Source organism: Cupressus sempervirens, chromosome 2, assembly GCF_028749045.1.
Source record: "Cupressus sempervirens isolate cs-2001-9-10 chromosome 2, ASM2874904v1, whole genome shotgun sequence".
NCBI lineage: Eukaryota > Viridiplantae > Streptophyta > Pinopsida > Cupressales > Cupressaceae > Cupressus > Cupressus sempervirens.
Window position 1 is genome coordinate 735,638,805 of NC_143119.1, and position 14,130 is coordinate 735,652,934.

Genomic DNA, 14,130 nt, shown 5'->3' on the forward strand with positions numbered 1-14,130 from the left:
GTGAAGGGTGTGTAGACCATGATTTTATTTTAATGACACGATTCCATTACTCCTCTAAGTTTTACTTGTTTAGACTATCTCGTTGCCAGGCTAGGTATCTTTCATGTCAAGAAAGATTTTGAGGAAGCTTAATAGCTTCGTGGTAGGGTGGTAAAACACTCCTATAATATTCTTGCCCTTGTGTTCTTAGATAGGTTCTGGAGCTCTTTTCAACTTGGTTGTCATGGTTATACCACCTAGTATCTGGTATCTGGTATTAGTAATCTGGTAACAAATTTACAATTTCTTTTAAATTTGAGCATATATGTATATGTATCAATTTAATTAAAGTTAATGATAGTTAATCGACTAATGTTGACTGGTCAATATTCAAAAGACTTTGACTCATTGATTTTTTTGCATATTACGGAGATTGCTAATGTGACATTTGTTTTGCAGGGGCAGTCTTTACACATATTAACAAACAATTGTAAACCTATATAAAAATCTAATAATAAAAACTAATATAAAAAAACATAACAAAGATCATTAAGCCGAGAGGCTTTCTACAGTGGAAGCATTCATTAATGTAAACATTTGGTTGTTTTAATAAAATTTGACGTTTAAGTTGACATGTAACAATTTAAGAATTAGTAATAATTTATAGTCTGTCCATCTGTCCATGCAGCTATAAAGAAGGATGTTTGCTTCCATTTAATTGTGTAACATCAAATATTGAAGAGCCACTTGTTAGAACTAGATAAAGAAACTTCTTACTTTTTAAATTGAAATCAAAGATGTTTCTAAAGTAGTGAAAAACTTTCTCTTTTTCTAATGCGAATATTAGAAAAAAAAATCTTTTACTAAATATGTAAATAAAAAATATATAACAACTTTATTATTTTTCAATATCTTATTTTTAAAAAGTTTACAAAAGATCTAAAAATGCTTATAGGAAAATAAGATATTTTAAAATTTTTTCCATTGCATGATATTTCTAAATTATTTATCCTATATACAAGATACAAATTGCTTTAATGTCAAATGAATCTATTGTGCTAAACACATTGCACTAGCTTATATATATTCAAAGGATATCTCTCAACTTATTTTATTTTATATATAGAATATGTATATAAGCTAGCCATAACACGAATGAAAGAAAAAACTTCAACTTCCACCAACAGCACTAGTGCTTTCATACTATTCCCTTCCATTATCTAATATATTAATTTAAAAAGCATAACAAAATACATTTATTTGAATTTAAATATGAATCATTTATCGAATAGATAACATTTGCCAACATTTACCAACAAAATTAAATTTAATAAAATGCAAAAGCGCCTCTTTTTCTTTTATATTTAAACTTATTTTAAAATTATATAAAACTTGTAAATTTGATGTCGGAAAAATTCCCGACTGCAAGCATGACTTTTATTTAATTTCTGATTCCTCTCCTCCCTGAAACCAACGGCTCCTTGTGGATCCTCACTAAAACGACGGCCTAAAATCGTTGTCGAACGATTTCAGATTCTAGATTCGAGTCCGTTCACTTACCTCTCGAGGAAGTATTCAACAGGCCTCTGAAGTTCATTTCAGGTATGTCTCTTTATCCGAGTTATGTTTACGAGGGTCTGTGTATAGGGTTTCTAACGCCATGGAGATGTGGGCATTTCTTCTCATTTGAATTCTGTACGTGGATTTCTTGTGCCAGTATTGGAAGAAGCATTATTGATCGAACATGATTAAGGGATTGATGCTGAGAACTCTTATCTTCGTTTATCCTTATTGCTCCCATTTCCATGTTAATTTTGGGGTTTATGATGCCATAAGATTAGTCGTAAATATGATCTAAATTAAATATTTCCCCTAAAATATAAAAATATTGTATCAGGCGGTTTTTGGGCCTGTAGAAAAACAGCCAAGGGGACGTGCATTTAACCACTGATAACATTCACTTGTCACATCAGCACTTCTTTCCTTGTTGATTATAATCAATTTTGAAATGTCAATTGGGCAGAAATCATTACAATTCGGAAGTGAATATACATAATTGATAATAGTCTGTTTGGAATTGATATGTCATTTGTAATAAATTTAAATGGATTGAATTCAATTTTCGGTTTGATTATTCTAGGTAAAAAGTGATTTGCTGCACAATCATGTTAGCTTCAAATATGTTGGAAGCTGAGGAAGAAAGTAAAGGGGGCCTTCAAATCCCCGGGAAAGACAGAGTCATATTTCGAGCACCTTCCAGCGGAAAATCTATTTTGGGTAGTCTGCTGTTTGTTAAATTTCAAGTTCAACTACTGATATTTGGGGTATTCATATACTTTTTCGTGTATTCAATGGTTTGCGTTTTGTCTAATTTTTAGGTTTGGATACTTTGGCTCGGGCAAAGAGGGCAGCAGTCGAGAATGGGTCAAGCTTGCACAAAACAACTACTCTCTCAACTATGGAAGATGCTGAAAGAGAGGAAAACCTGGCCATTGAAGGAAATGAAGAATCTTCTGAAGCTCTTGATCAGAGAAAAGATAATAAGGTTATGCGTAGATATCGAGAGGCTCGTCTAGAAGATACCCCATATGTTGGTAATAATTCTATTCAGAATTTTTTTTTTGGATCGATAAACGGCGAAGGCCTGGATTAATTATTATTAGTATGTGTAAAATTAATTTTTAATTAAGTGTTTAGCTCTAGTAGACTCAAACCCAAGACCTCCCACATAAGAGGCTCACAAGTTACTGTTGTGTTGTAGGCTCTTGCCTCTATTCAGAAAATATTTGCTATTGATAATGTTTTCAATTTTCTTAAGCATCTAACATGTGGGGATCAAGGGCCTGTACTATAATTTGACAATAAAGTGAGATTTAAGATTGTACTACGTCCTTTCACTTAGTCTTGTTAGATTCAATTGCTTAGACAATTAGTGCTCATTTTGGAATTGTTTAAAACTATTTTGTTTACTGTTCTTGGTGATGGGTCCGTGTGTGCTTTGTTTATTTTTAGGTGGTTCATGGTGTTGGAGGTGTAGTGGCAACAGCTTTATAGGATTTGAGATCGCTAGGACACTTTTATTTTTCTGTTTAAAATTAGTATTTTTGTTTGTTGGACAGTGTCCTCAATTCTGAACTTCTGCATTATTATGTGATTTTTTCTGCTATAAGTAATGTACTACTAGCAGAAACCATTATTGAGTCATTACAGAAAAGTGTAGTTAGATCATTTATTAGATTTATTCAAATCAAAAGTTGCAAGGAAATATATGAAAACTGTGTTCTTCTGTAACATGAAGAAAATGTTATAGTCATCTTTTTCTAATATTGCAATTTTTAAAACTTAATTAACATTGCTAAAATCTAAGAAGTGGATTGACAGGTGGAATAAATGCTGCTGACTCAGAACAATTATATGATAAAGGATCAGCTGAAGTATGTGAAACTTACTTTGTGAGATGTTTATTGGTTCTCATTCAAACCTGCTCAAATCTTAGGAAGATTTATGACGTTTGATTTTAGTGTCAAGTGCAATTGTTTTTGGATGTTTTTAAAATGATTATTAAAACTTGGTTTTCAAAATTTGAACTGCTTTCCGTATTATTGTAATTTGTGCATGCCTGCTTTCTTTTTCCAAAGGATTCAAGCCTTTCTAGTAGAAGTCCTTACAGAGGAGGAGATCAAAGCAGATCATTTAGTAGAGACAGAAGTAATGATCGGGATGGTGGCCAAGAAAGGTACAACAGTGAAAGGAGGAGATCTTATAGTGATGTGAAAAATGATAGAATTAGTGAGAGTGATGGACATAGAGAACGGAGGGAACCAAACAGACGTTTAAGGGATAGAAGGGACAGTAGCAGAGATAGGCAAAGCAGTGAAAGAAGTAGAGAATCTAGCAAAAGTACAGGAGATGAGTGGGACCACAGACGAGAGAAATGGGGTCATGATTCTAGGGAATCTACGAGAGGTGCTAGAGAAGATTGGCCAAGTGAAAGAGATAGACACCGCTGGAATGATTATGAAAGGCATGGTACAAAACGGTATAGAAATGATTACTCTCCAAGGAGATCAGGTGCATAATATTGTATAGCATGTATACATGCTTTTCTGTCATTTTTATACTCTTTTTATGTTGGGCTTGATTACATGACAGTGTGAATCACATGCACAGAAACTCATGGCCTACATCTTCACATGTGACATGATCAGGTAGGTCTGACTGGGACGATGGCAGATGGGAATGGGATGACACACCGCGTCGAGATAAAACACCTGTTCACGAGCCTCATCTTCCAATACCTTCCCCGATGCTGGTTGGTGCATCACCTGATTTACGCTTGGTATCACCATGGCTAGGAGGAGATACACCCTGTGCTCCAGGTAAAGTGCTAAACAAATGGTATAAATACTGTTTATTTGGGTCATGAATAGATACACGAACTGTTAGAATCTTCATTGTAAAGTATTTGCAAGCGTGATAATATATAATCCATTATAAATGTTCAGTGATAATGATGAGTTATAAGCATAGCAGGGTCTGCAGAGTCTCCTTGGGACTATATCTCACCATCTCCTGTACCAATACGTGCTGGTGGATCTTCAATGAAAGTAACCAATTCTCGCTCTGCGGCTAGGTCTCATCAGTTGAGTTTTAATTCTAGAAGCACAGAATCTCAGTATGAGGTATGAAAAATGTTTTGCATTATCTTATTTTATGAGGATTGTTAGCATATATGAGTGCCTATGTTATTGCTTGATTTTCTTCTATAGTTTTTTGATTGTTTGATTTAGCATATATAGGTTTCTTGTATTTTTGATGATTTGAGATTTTTTTGACAAAATGATCCTTTGTATGTTCGTTTTCATTTGTTATGCTTGCAATGTCAGGGGGACACAATTGAAGACAAAGCAGCTTTTGGCAAAGAAGATACAAATGCTTTTAGTAAACAAATGGCAGAAGAAATGGAGGAAGCAGAACGCGATGCTGACCGAGCATGGTAAAAAACTTGTGATTATCCAAGATCTTTGGTTAAGTGCATGTGCTTTAGGCTGGCACACTAATCTTGACTTTGCCAAATCGGTTTGATAATAATTGTATACTTCGTTAAGATAGAAGTTTGCTTAAAAATTACAGCTTTACTTTTGTAGGTATGACAGGGAAGAGGGGGGAACAATTCTAGAAGGTGACAATTCATCATTGTTTTTTGGAGATGATACAGCATTTGAGAAACGGAAGAATGAAATGGCAAAGCGATTGGTACTTTGATTTTCTCCCATAAGTAGATACTAGAAGAGATTAAGAAAGCAATCAATGAGTGTTTTGTTTAATGTTGTATGGCATTGACAGTTGGCACTGAATAGTTTGACCTGAGTACTTATGTTTGATAATAAAATATTTACTTGGAGATGGTATATGGAAATGATATGTAATGACTCATCAAGTGGAACATGAACAAACTCAGCACAGAGATTGCTGTAGCTATGCCATCAGTTTCCAAGTAAGGGTAAATCATTGAGTCCATTTGCTTCGACCTCATCCTCCAATACTTTGGGTTTTCCATTAGATGGAATTTGGTTCCATTTGGTTGAAGGACCCTTCTTGTACCCCTGACAAGATGAGGCAGGCCATGAATTTAGACCATATTCTTTGCCTTTTTTTAACTGTAATTGGTTCCTCTTCAATGAATCAATGAACCATAAGCACTAAATTCCGCTTACAAGTTGAACTGGCTACTCGTGATAGTAATTGAATTGTAAGTTGATTACAACGCAGGTGCTTCAGCTCTATGGTACCACCACTGCTCTATCGGATTTTATGTTGCATATCATACAAAGCTACCACTGTGGGAAGCTTACCAGGATCATATGAAAACTTATTCCATTGGGACCTGATAATGGAAACATCCTCTCTATTTATTAACTATAGAAGAAAAATGTTTTCATTCTTTCTCTATCCTTATATGAAGAGCATAGGCAGCACTATGAATAGGTGTATTAAATTTGTCCATCTTCCATGTATTTTTTGCTTCATCAGAGGATTTAGGAAAATGATCCCTCAACTTATGTTAAGTTTGCCTATTACTTTTTTTTTTTTTGCATGCATAAAATCATTTTTTCATGAATCTCTCCTCGACACGGCTTCTGAAAACTTGAAAATTGGATTATCTCACAAATGGGCCGGATGAAGTCAATAGCAAAATTATTGTCGGGCTAGAAACAATCTTTGATTATGATTTTTCTCACCACAAATCTAATATTTAATTTAGATTAAGTTCAAGATCCTCACGTGGATAGAACACCTCAGCCTCATTGGCCATATAAAAACAATCAAGAAGTGTTAAGTATGAAGCAAATTGTGGATTAGGAGGTTTGTGAAATTCTACCTTGTGGAATTTTCAATAAATGGCTTGTATGTGATGATGTTTGCATGGGAACAAATTCTTAGCAATATGAGCTTGTGTTGTCATTGATGTCAGCCTGATGTGGATAGAGGTCCAAAATGAGTGTTTAAATGGTCATTTATGCTTTGGTGATGATATGGAGCGAGTATTTGGTGTTTTTGGATTGTTATAGTATTGGAAGCTGGAATATGCAAGAAAGAGTATTTGAAGTTTGTATAAAAGAACACTCTGCATTCCTCCACATTTTGTGTTGATAGCTTGCAGTTTTGGATATAATGTCTATGTTCTGCAGATGTTGTTTAGTGAACAAATGGAAGCACACAAATAGGTAAGAGGCCTCCACTTGTTTGTACTAAAGCATTAAAATATGTGTTTGGGTAGGAGAATTTCTAAGCACAATCCCTTTTGAATTCGAATTAGATTAGGAAGACCCAATGTGATATCTCTGTCAAAATGAATCCCAATAATTAAATAATAATTTTTTTAAAAAAAATGTTAAATTTGCTATATTTATTGCATAATATATATTAAATATGAGAATTAAACATTATTATTTATATATAAAGTAAATATAATATGCAATATTAGTATTAATTAGAAATATAATTTTTATTATTAATATAATATATATACTATGTTAGTAATATAATTAAATTATTAATATAATTAAATTATTAATATAATTAAATTATTAATATAATACAATATTTATTTATGAAATAATGTTACTCTTCCCATTTAGAAATGGGGAAATATGGAGATTTTATATGAAGCACGTCTGCAAATAGCTTAGCAGAGAAATATTTAAGTCCAGATCCAGCAGGGGACATTATAAATGGTATCAGATCATCAAACCTGCCAAACTGTCAAGTATAGTCACAAATATATATATATATATATATATATATATAAAGAGTTGAGTTATTTTCAGATTCAAAATTCCTTTTGTTGGGTATAAGCAACCAACTTGATTAATAACAATACGAGTATTAAACCACTTTTATATATGTTTGATTAATGACATAGAGGCTCTATTCATTTGCCTGACGACCTCTGCATATAATATTATAAATTCTTTGACATTATGATGTTCTATAAAGCTTGATAAGAATGACGTTTATTACCTTCTCCATCTGTTACACAGTATCTTAACATTTTTTCAGAGTCGATGTGTGCACACCTGCATACATGACAAAATTTGTTTGTAATTTAAATGCTTATTGTACTTGCATATAGGCAGCCTCCTCAAACAGGTGAGTCAACATCCCATTAGTATATTTTTATAATTCCAATCAGAAATTTGGTGCATGTGTTTATATTGTAAAATGACGAAGAAAGAGACCATTCATAATTTGAGATGCACCATTGTACCTTATCGTTCCTCAAAGTGGATGTTCGATATTCAAGTAACATATTTCCATGAAGGTAGTTCCAATTCCATTCCCCACAAATTTTGTGATGGGATTGCCGTGAAACAATGGGAAGATATTACTCTAAGCTGTTAAATATACCTAATGTTGCACTGTCGTGCAGTGAATATGCATCCAAAGATAAAATAATCCTGTTCATGGTGGCTGTGGAAGTTCTAGTTATACTTCAGGGCACATGAAAATTTATCCTATAAATTTTGGCGTTGAAAGACATACCCAAACTAATCATCTTGGAAGGAACAACATGTCGAGATCATCTTTGCTCCCACATACACTTGGTTAAATACATTCATTAACATCATTCATAATGCCAGCATGGACTACAGAAGCCATTACACACAGTTGATACATGAAAAAAAATGTGAAAAAGGCAAATGAAACATGGAAAAAATGAGTAAGTTAATGGTTATAATTTTAGATTGATTGGTGGAGTAATATTTTGAGGCATTCGACTTCATTATGGTTTAAATGTATTATTTTGTCTCCTTCATTATTTTATCCATGGTTCTGAAGAATTATCGTCACTAAGCAGTGATTTAAATAATGATGTGAGTAAATACATTGAAAGCTACTGTGAATACTAGACTACACAGAAAGAACAATAATTTGCTACATCAAGGAAAACTGGTTGTCACTGATACAGAGTTGGGGAAGTTTTTATTTTCTGTATGCATGATTGGGTGCGGTTTTTGAAGTAGAGATATAACAGTGAAGAGGCAAATACTCATACTGTGTTATGAACAATTGGTCTTATTAATGTTGGGTGGAGCAGAGAATTACTGCTGTATTGGTAATAAAACTATTAGTGGAGATTTTGGCTTGTATGCCCTACACTGAAGACTTGTATTTCTCGATGAACAAATTTGGTGAGAGGTTTCCAGCACATGACCTTAAAACCTTTGGAGTACTTGAATAGGCTTGATCGTATAATGAAAAACATCTCCCTCTGCACATCATTGGTAGCAAATTGATCAAAATCAGCTATCATTTTTATTGAAGCCTTTTAACATCAAGAGTACCTCAGTTTGATCTACGAAGACTGTCTATTGTTTTGGTAAACTGTATTGAAGAATTGGAAATTGGTCAGAATTTGTCCATAAATTATCGAGGAACATTTCAGACAGTTAGGATCAGAGAGAGAGCAAAATATATTATACACTGCAACATAGATATGCTATAATGAGATGATAGACTTCATTGGGGCGACATTACATGCTAAATACTGATATGAAGCACGAAGAATGATTATGCATCGTTGTTTATTCGAGATCCGCAAAACTATATGTTAGAGACAATGAGATATCTTACAAAACAAATAAGAGGCATTTTGAAATCTACATATGATACAATCAGCTATAAATTACACCACCAGCTAAGAAGGAAAAATTCTGTTAGAACATAGGCAGATTTGAGGTTAAGCATGTTATTTATTATTCAATTCATTTAAATAATATCCATGCTCAGACCCATTATAAAATCGAGGCTAGAAGGGATGGATAGGGATACAATATGGGGAAAGCTTGTATAAATCCAACCAGTTAGTCATCGGAGATTGGTAAAGGATCAATGTCCCTATAGTTGCCTTGAGGTTTTACCAAGATGGGATCGTGGGCTTGGATCCATAGAAACCTTGAGGAAGATAGTTGAGTTTGGTGTCAAAGTGACCTATTGCATCGTAGCGTTCCTTCTAGACTAGAGTCATAATCAGAATAATATGACCTTTTTAATTCACATATATGCAAACGTCTTGAATGATACATAGATGACCTAAAATGGTCTTTAATGATACATTGTGCAAACGTAAAAAGACATGGATGCAACAAAACATCAAGTGGATGTGCAAATGGAATATCCATTTTAATATGTGCCTCGCTAATAATAAAGAAATAAAACTCTTTGTTACGGAGAAATTCTATAAGAAGATTTGGGGTAAAGGACTTGGAAGAAAAAAAACTTATTATATCCACGAGTTCAACCCCACATGTGATCAACTCCAAAAGGCATACATAGGGGCCAACATTTCTTGGAGAGCTAAAAGTCTCAACTCAAAACCAACTCTCATCAACTCCGATGTGAGACCGGTCAATGGAAGAGGCCAAAAGAGTCTTGGGAAGAGAGAATTTACACGTTTTGCAATGCTGGGAAGGTGGAAATGGAACGACACTTTTATGTTAGAATGTGATGCGTAGAAGGACATCAGGTTCAAATTTGTGGACATTATACCTGGAAGCTCTTGGCACAATTTATTCAATGAGGAGTACATTGAGAAGTTAGTGGGGCTCATCATCAACTTGCACAAAAAAATATATGAATTACTAAAGCTGGTTTAATTGGAAAGCTGTCCCATAGGCTATTCTTAGCCTTGTGGACATTAAAAATCTATCTATCTATCTATAGTTTATTACTTACCTATAAAGGTAGTCCCAGGAGAGAACAAAAGTGTTTTCCGGCTAGTCCAACTTGTTGGTTTTTATGAGATGGGTAGGATTAGTGCCCTATAGTTGCCTTGAAGTCATTCCAAGATGGGCTTGTGGGCTTGGATCCACAACAACCTTGAGGAAGGCCATTGAGTTTGGTGCCTAAGTGACCTGTTGCATCTTAGCGTTCCTTTGACTAGAGTCATAAACAAAATAATGACCCTTTTAATTCACATATGGTTTATTACTTACTTATAAAGGTAGCCCCAGTAGAGAGAACAAATGTGTATTCAGGCTAGTCTAACCAGTTGATTATTACGAGATGGGTTGGATTAGTGCCCTATAGTTGCTTTGAGGTTTGATCGAGATGGGATCAAGTTGCCTTGAGGTCATTCCAAGATGGGATCGTGAGCTTGAATCAACAGAAACCTTGAGGAGGGCCATTGAGTTTGGTGTCTTAGCAATTTGTTTACATTCTAAGTGTTCTTCTTGACTAAAGAATGATAATAAGTGCAAAACAAAACAAGGATCCCCCTAAGTGAGCCACCTCATGTGGAAGTATGAGATTGGCTCAGAATAAATTATCTTGATTCTTGACTCACATTTTCTTGAAACTTATATATACACGTGTACTAATGATCACTTGTGGTTGCAGGATCCTATCAAAGAAGCAAATTTTGTAAATCGTCTTCTTAACTCTAGTAATTTATGAAGGCATTAATCAAGAATGCATGTATCATGTGTCTACATTGTGTCTGCTTTGTGTTTTCATGCATTCATGTGTCTGCTTTGTGTTTTCATGCATCCATATGTCTACTTTGTGTATGCTTTGTGTTTTCATGCATTATGATGTATACTAAAATGCTCTTGCATCCAATTATATGCTTTGCATGATGGTCCTACAAAAGTCATTTTTGCTTGAGGACAAGCAAAATCTGAGAGGGGAGGACTGCGATATCGCTATCAAAATGAATCCATATAATTAAATTATAAATGAATAAAATAATAATAAAATATTATTAATGTTAAATTTGCTATATTCATTGCATAATATATATTAAATATGAGAATTAAACATTATATTTATAGATAAAGTAAATATAATATGCAATTGTAAATATATAATGCAATATTAGTATTAATTAGAAATATAATTTCTTTTATTATTAATATAATATATATACTGTGTGAGTAATATTACAGTTAATATAATTAAATTATTAATATAATATAGTATTTATTTATGAAATGATGTGACTCTTAAAATGAAGAATGTATATATAGAACAAAATAGCTTCGAGATATCATCATTTAGAAATTGGGTTTTTGTGTCGATTGAGTGTGCAATGATGTGGAAGAATAAGTAGTGAAGAAGAAGTGCAACGATCAATTTTTGATGTGCTTTCATGAACATATCTATCAGTATAATAGAAGTTTGATACAACAAATGTGCATTTTGTGTTTGTCATGAAGTTGGTTGCATGACATAGTGGTTCAAAGTCATATTCATGCTTGGAGATTTTTGCTTTTTAATTCATATCATTCCTGTTCTTGTTGGAAGACAATGAGTCCTTTTGGCAGAAATGGGCAGATTTGTATCTTGCTATGAAGTAGTGAGCTTCATCCTTCAAGTCCTTTGTGACTTGCCTTGGGATTGTGAATCTCAGCTTGCACTTCACTTTTATCTTGCCCTAATTTTGTGTGCCTTAGCATGCTTGTCAAGTTAGATGTAGTGAATATCTTGTCCTTGAGCTTGATGTTGTTATGAAAGGAGTTCGCCACTGGAGATGGTCCAAACCATGCAGCCCGAGTCACACAGTCGAAATGATCAACAACAAAGACAACAACTAATGGAAAACATGCCAAATCTGATGTTTACATTAATAGAAAATCAAGCATTCACATACAATTGACCAACAACATGTAGGCGTACATTGTAGGCACACATGCTTGATCTAGAAACATAATCCAACCTTCTATGTGCTTCGATCCCTTAACACTATGCTACCAAGATCTTCCTACAGACAATTAACAAGGCCTCAATATATAAAGCATTCGCATGAAACTTGTTGGCCAGATTTATCGTTCTCCAAGATCAGGAAAATGTAATACAAAATTACAGGTTAGTACCTAGATCGTAATGATCTCGATGTAAGGTTCTTGAAATGACATGCGATCCAAGAGAGGTGTTGACCTAAGATCCAGAAACAACGTGATATGAGCTACAAAGCTTCGTCGATCAAGAAATTTCTTTGCGAGATCAGAAAACTTCAACTGATCATTAGAATATGAAGAACACATATACCCGAACAAGAAACTGAGATATCTCCATTGTGAAGAAGCCAATTGAGGTGCGAACCTAGACATAAGTAAAACATGACGTTGAAAGCATTCCCCGAGGTTTGTAGCAGCAATTGAGCCAAAACGAATGAATGCCAAAGGGAACGTAGAAACTGATTAATAGTAACAAACTAAAAACAAACTAAAAGGAGATATTTTTGGGTGATGTAAGATTGCCAACAACCTAAGGATGCTCCTGCATCATTATTGTACTCAGTTATTCATATATTGAGTTATTCTCAGTGTGATTTTTCCCACATTGCGTTTTCTAGGTAAAAATCTGTTGTTCGTTTGTATGTTGTTCATTACTTTATTTTTCTTTGATGTTAACTTGATTAAAGTTAATTGATGCGAGTCTGTGGTTTGTTTAACGCAGATGTATTTTCCTACCATTTTGTATGAGCTATAAGCTCTATTGAAACTTGCTTGTTTCTTAAGTGCATTATGTAATGAATACTTGGCATCTAGAATATATAATTGTCACTAAGTGGATTACTTGAGGAACACATTATCCTTTTTGGACCAACAAGCCTGGTGCTTTTCAAATACCTTTTACCCTCATGTGACATTTATTAGCTCTCATCCTTATTTATGTGCCTTGAAAGGACATTTACAAAGTCCTGCCTTGAAAGAGTTATTATAAGTTTACACGTGATTCTGGCTGATCCATCACTCTCTTTTCCCTTCAAAGCAAAATAGTCTCTTTCCTTCCTACCATTTTAAGGGTGAAAATTGATTTTTTTTGGTAAGAAAGGAAATTGGGTCCTTCTCCCTTAATGATTGTTTACAATTGCAAACAGGAGTTAATAAAATCATGCCACCAAACCTACTTAAACAAGAGAAGCAACAAATCCTTTAGATATCCCTATTATTCTCAATGGGCTAGCAATTTCTTTCACCCATTTAACACCTCAAAGGATTCCTCATTAGATTCTTGGAAAATCTAAAGAGTCATTTGATTATTAATCCTCCTTTACGAGAGATCTATCTTCTTTTTCAATTCAGTCCTATCCTGCTTTAGTAGGGATGATGTCATTCCTCACCAAATTTGGTTACTGTATTGCCGCTGTGCTGAAAGTTATACAAGAACAATGACAAGAAAACACAGTCAATAAAAAATCACGGTCACAACCCTTAAAGTATCTCTTAGGCTAATTAAAATGAGATGCTAGCAATCCATAGAAGCAGGTCATAAAATTAAGAATTTATCGAAGGGCAGAGATTTGATTAAAGTTAAACTATTATTGTTCAAGTGTAGCTATGAAGGCTTCTATCATTGCAAGGGCAACAAATTTAGTGAAAGGTTGCAACTTCTCTATATGAGAGGGAGGAAAAATCAACTTGATAGACATCCAGGAAGGGATTATCATATGGAAAGAAATATTCGATCTATGATGAGATATCAGACCTCACTGAAATAATAAGTTAACAATCAGGAGACATGATCCTAAATGGATGTCTCTTTCTAAAGAGACATGTCTCCTCAATGAGTTTTGAAGGTATAAAGGGGATAAGAACTTAACATGCAAAACATTGAATATGAATAAGAGCTAAAGAGCATTTC

The 14,130-nt window shown here is 34.0% G+C and overlaps 1 protein-coding gene across 2 annotated transcripts in view; it reads left to right on the forward strand.

The window, feature by feature from the left end:
* Window positions 1-1,374: 1,374 nt before the first annotated feature.
* Window positions 1,375-14,130, forward strand: part of EMB3011 (RNA helicase family protein) — a 60,488-nt gene continuing 47,732 nt past the window's right edge. Inside the window, exons 1-9 of one of the 2 annotated variants that reach the window (XM_089815225.1) lie at window positions 1,375-1,581; window positions 2,120-2,256; window positions 2,358-2,573; window positions 3,361-3,413; window positions 3,618-4,050; window positions 4,188-4,358; window positions 4,513-4,661; window positions 4,866-4,975; window positions 5,127-5,235. In XM_089815225.1, the coding sequence (XP_089671351.1) occupies window positions 2,145-2,256; window positions 2,358-2,573; window positions 3,361-3,413; window positions 3,618-4,050; window positions 4,188-4,358; window positions 4,513-4,661; window positions 4,866-4,975; window positions 5,127-5,235 (1,353 nt within the window). In that variant the 5' untranslated portion in view covers window positions 1,375-1,581; window positions 2,120-2,144. The other variant, XM_089815226.1, reaches the window with a different exon arrangement.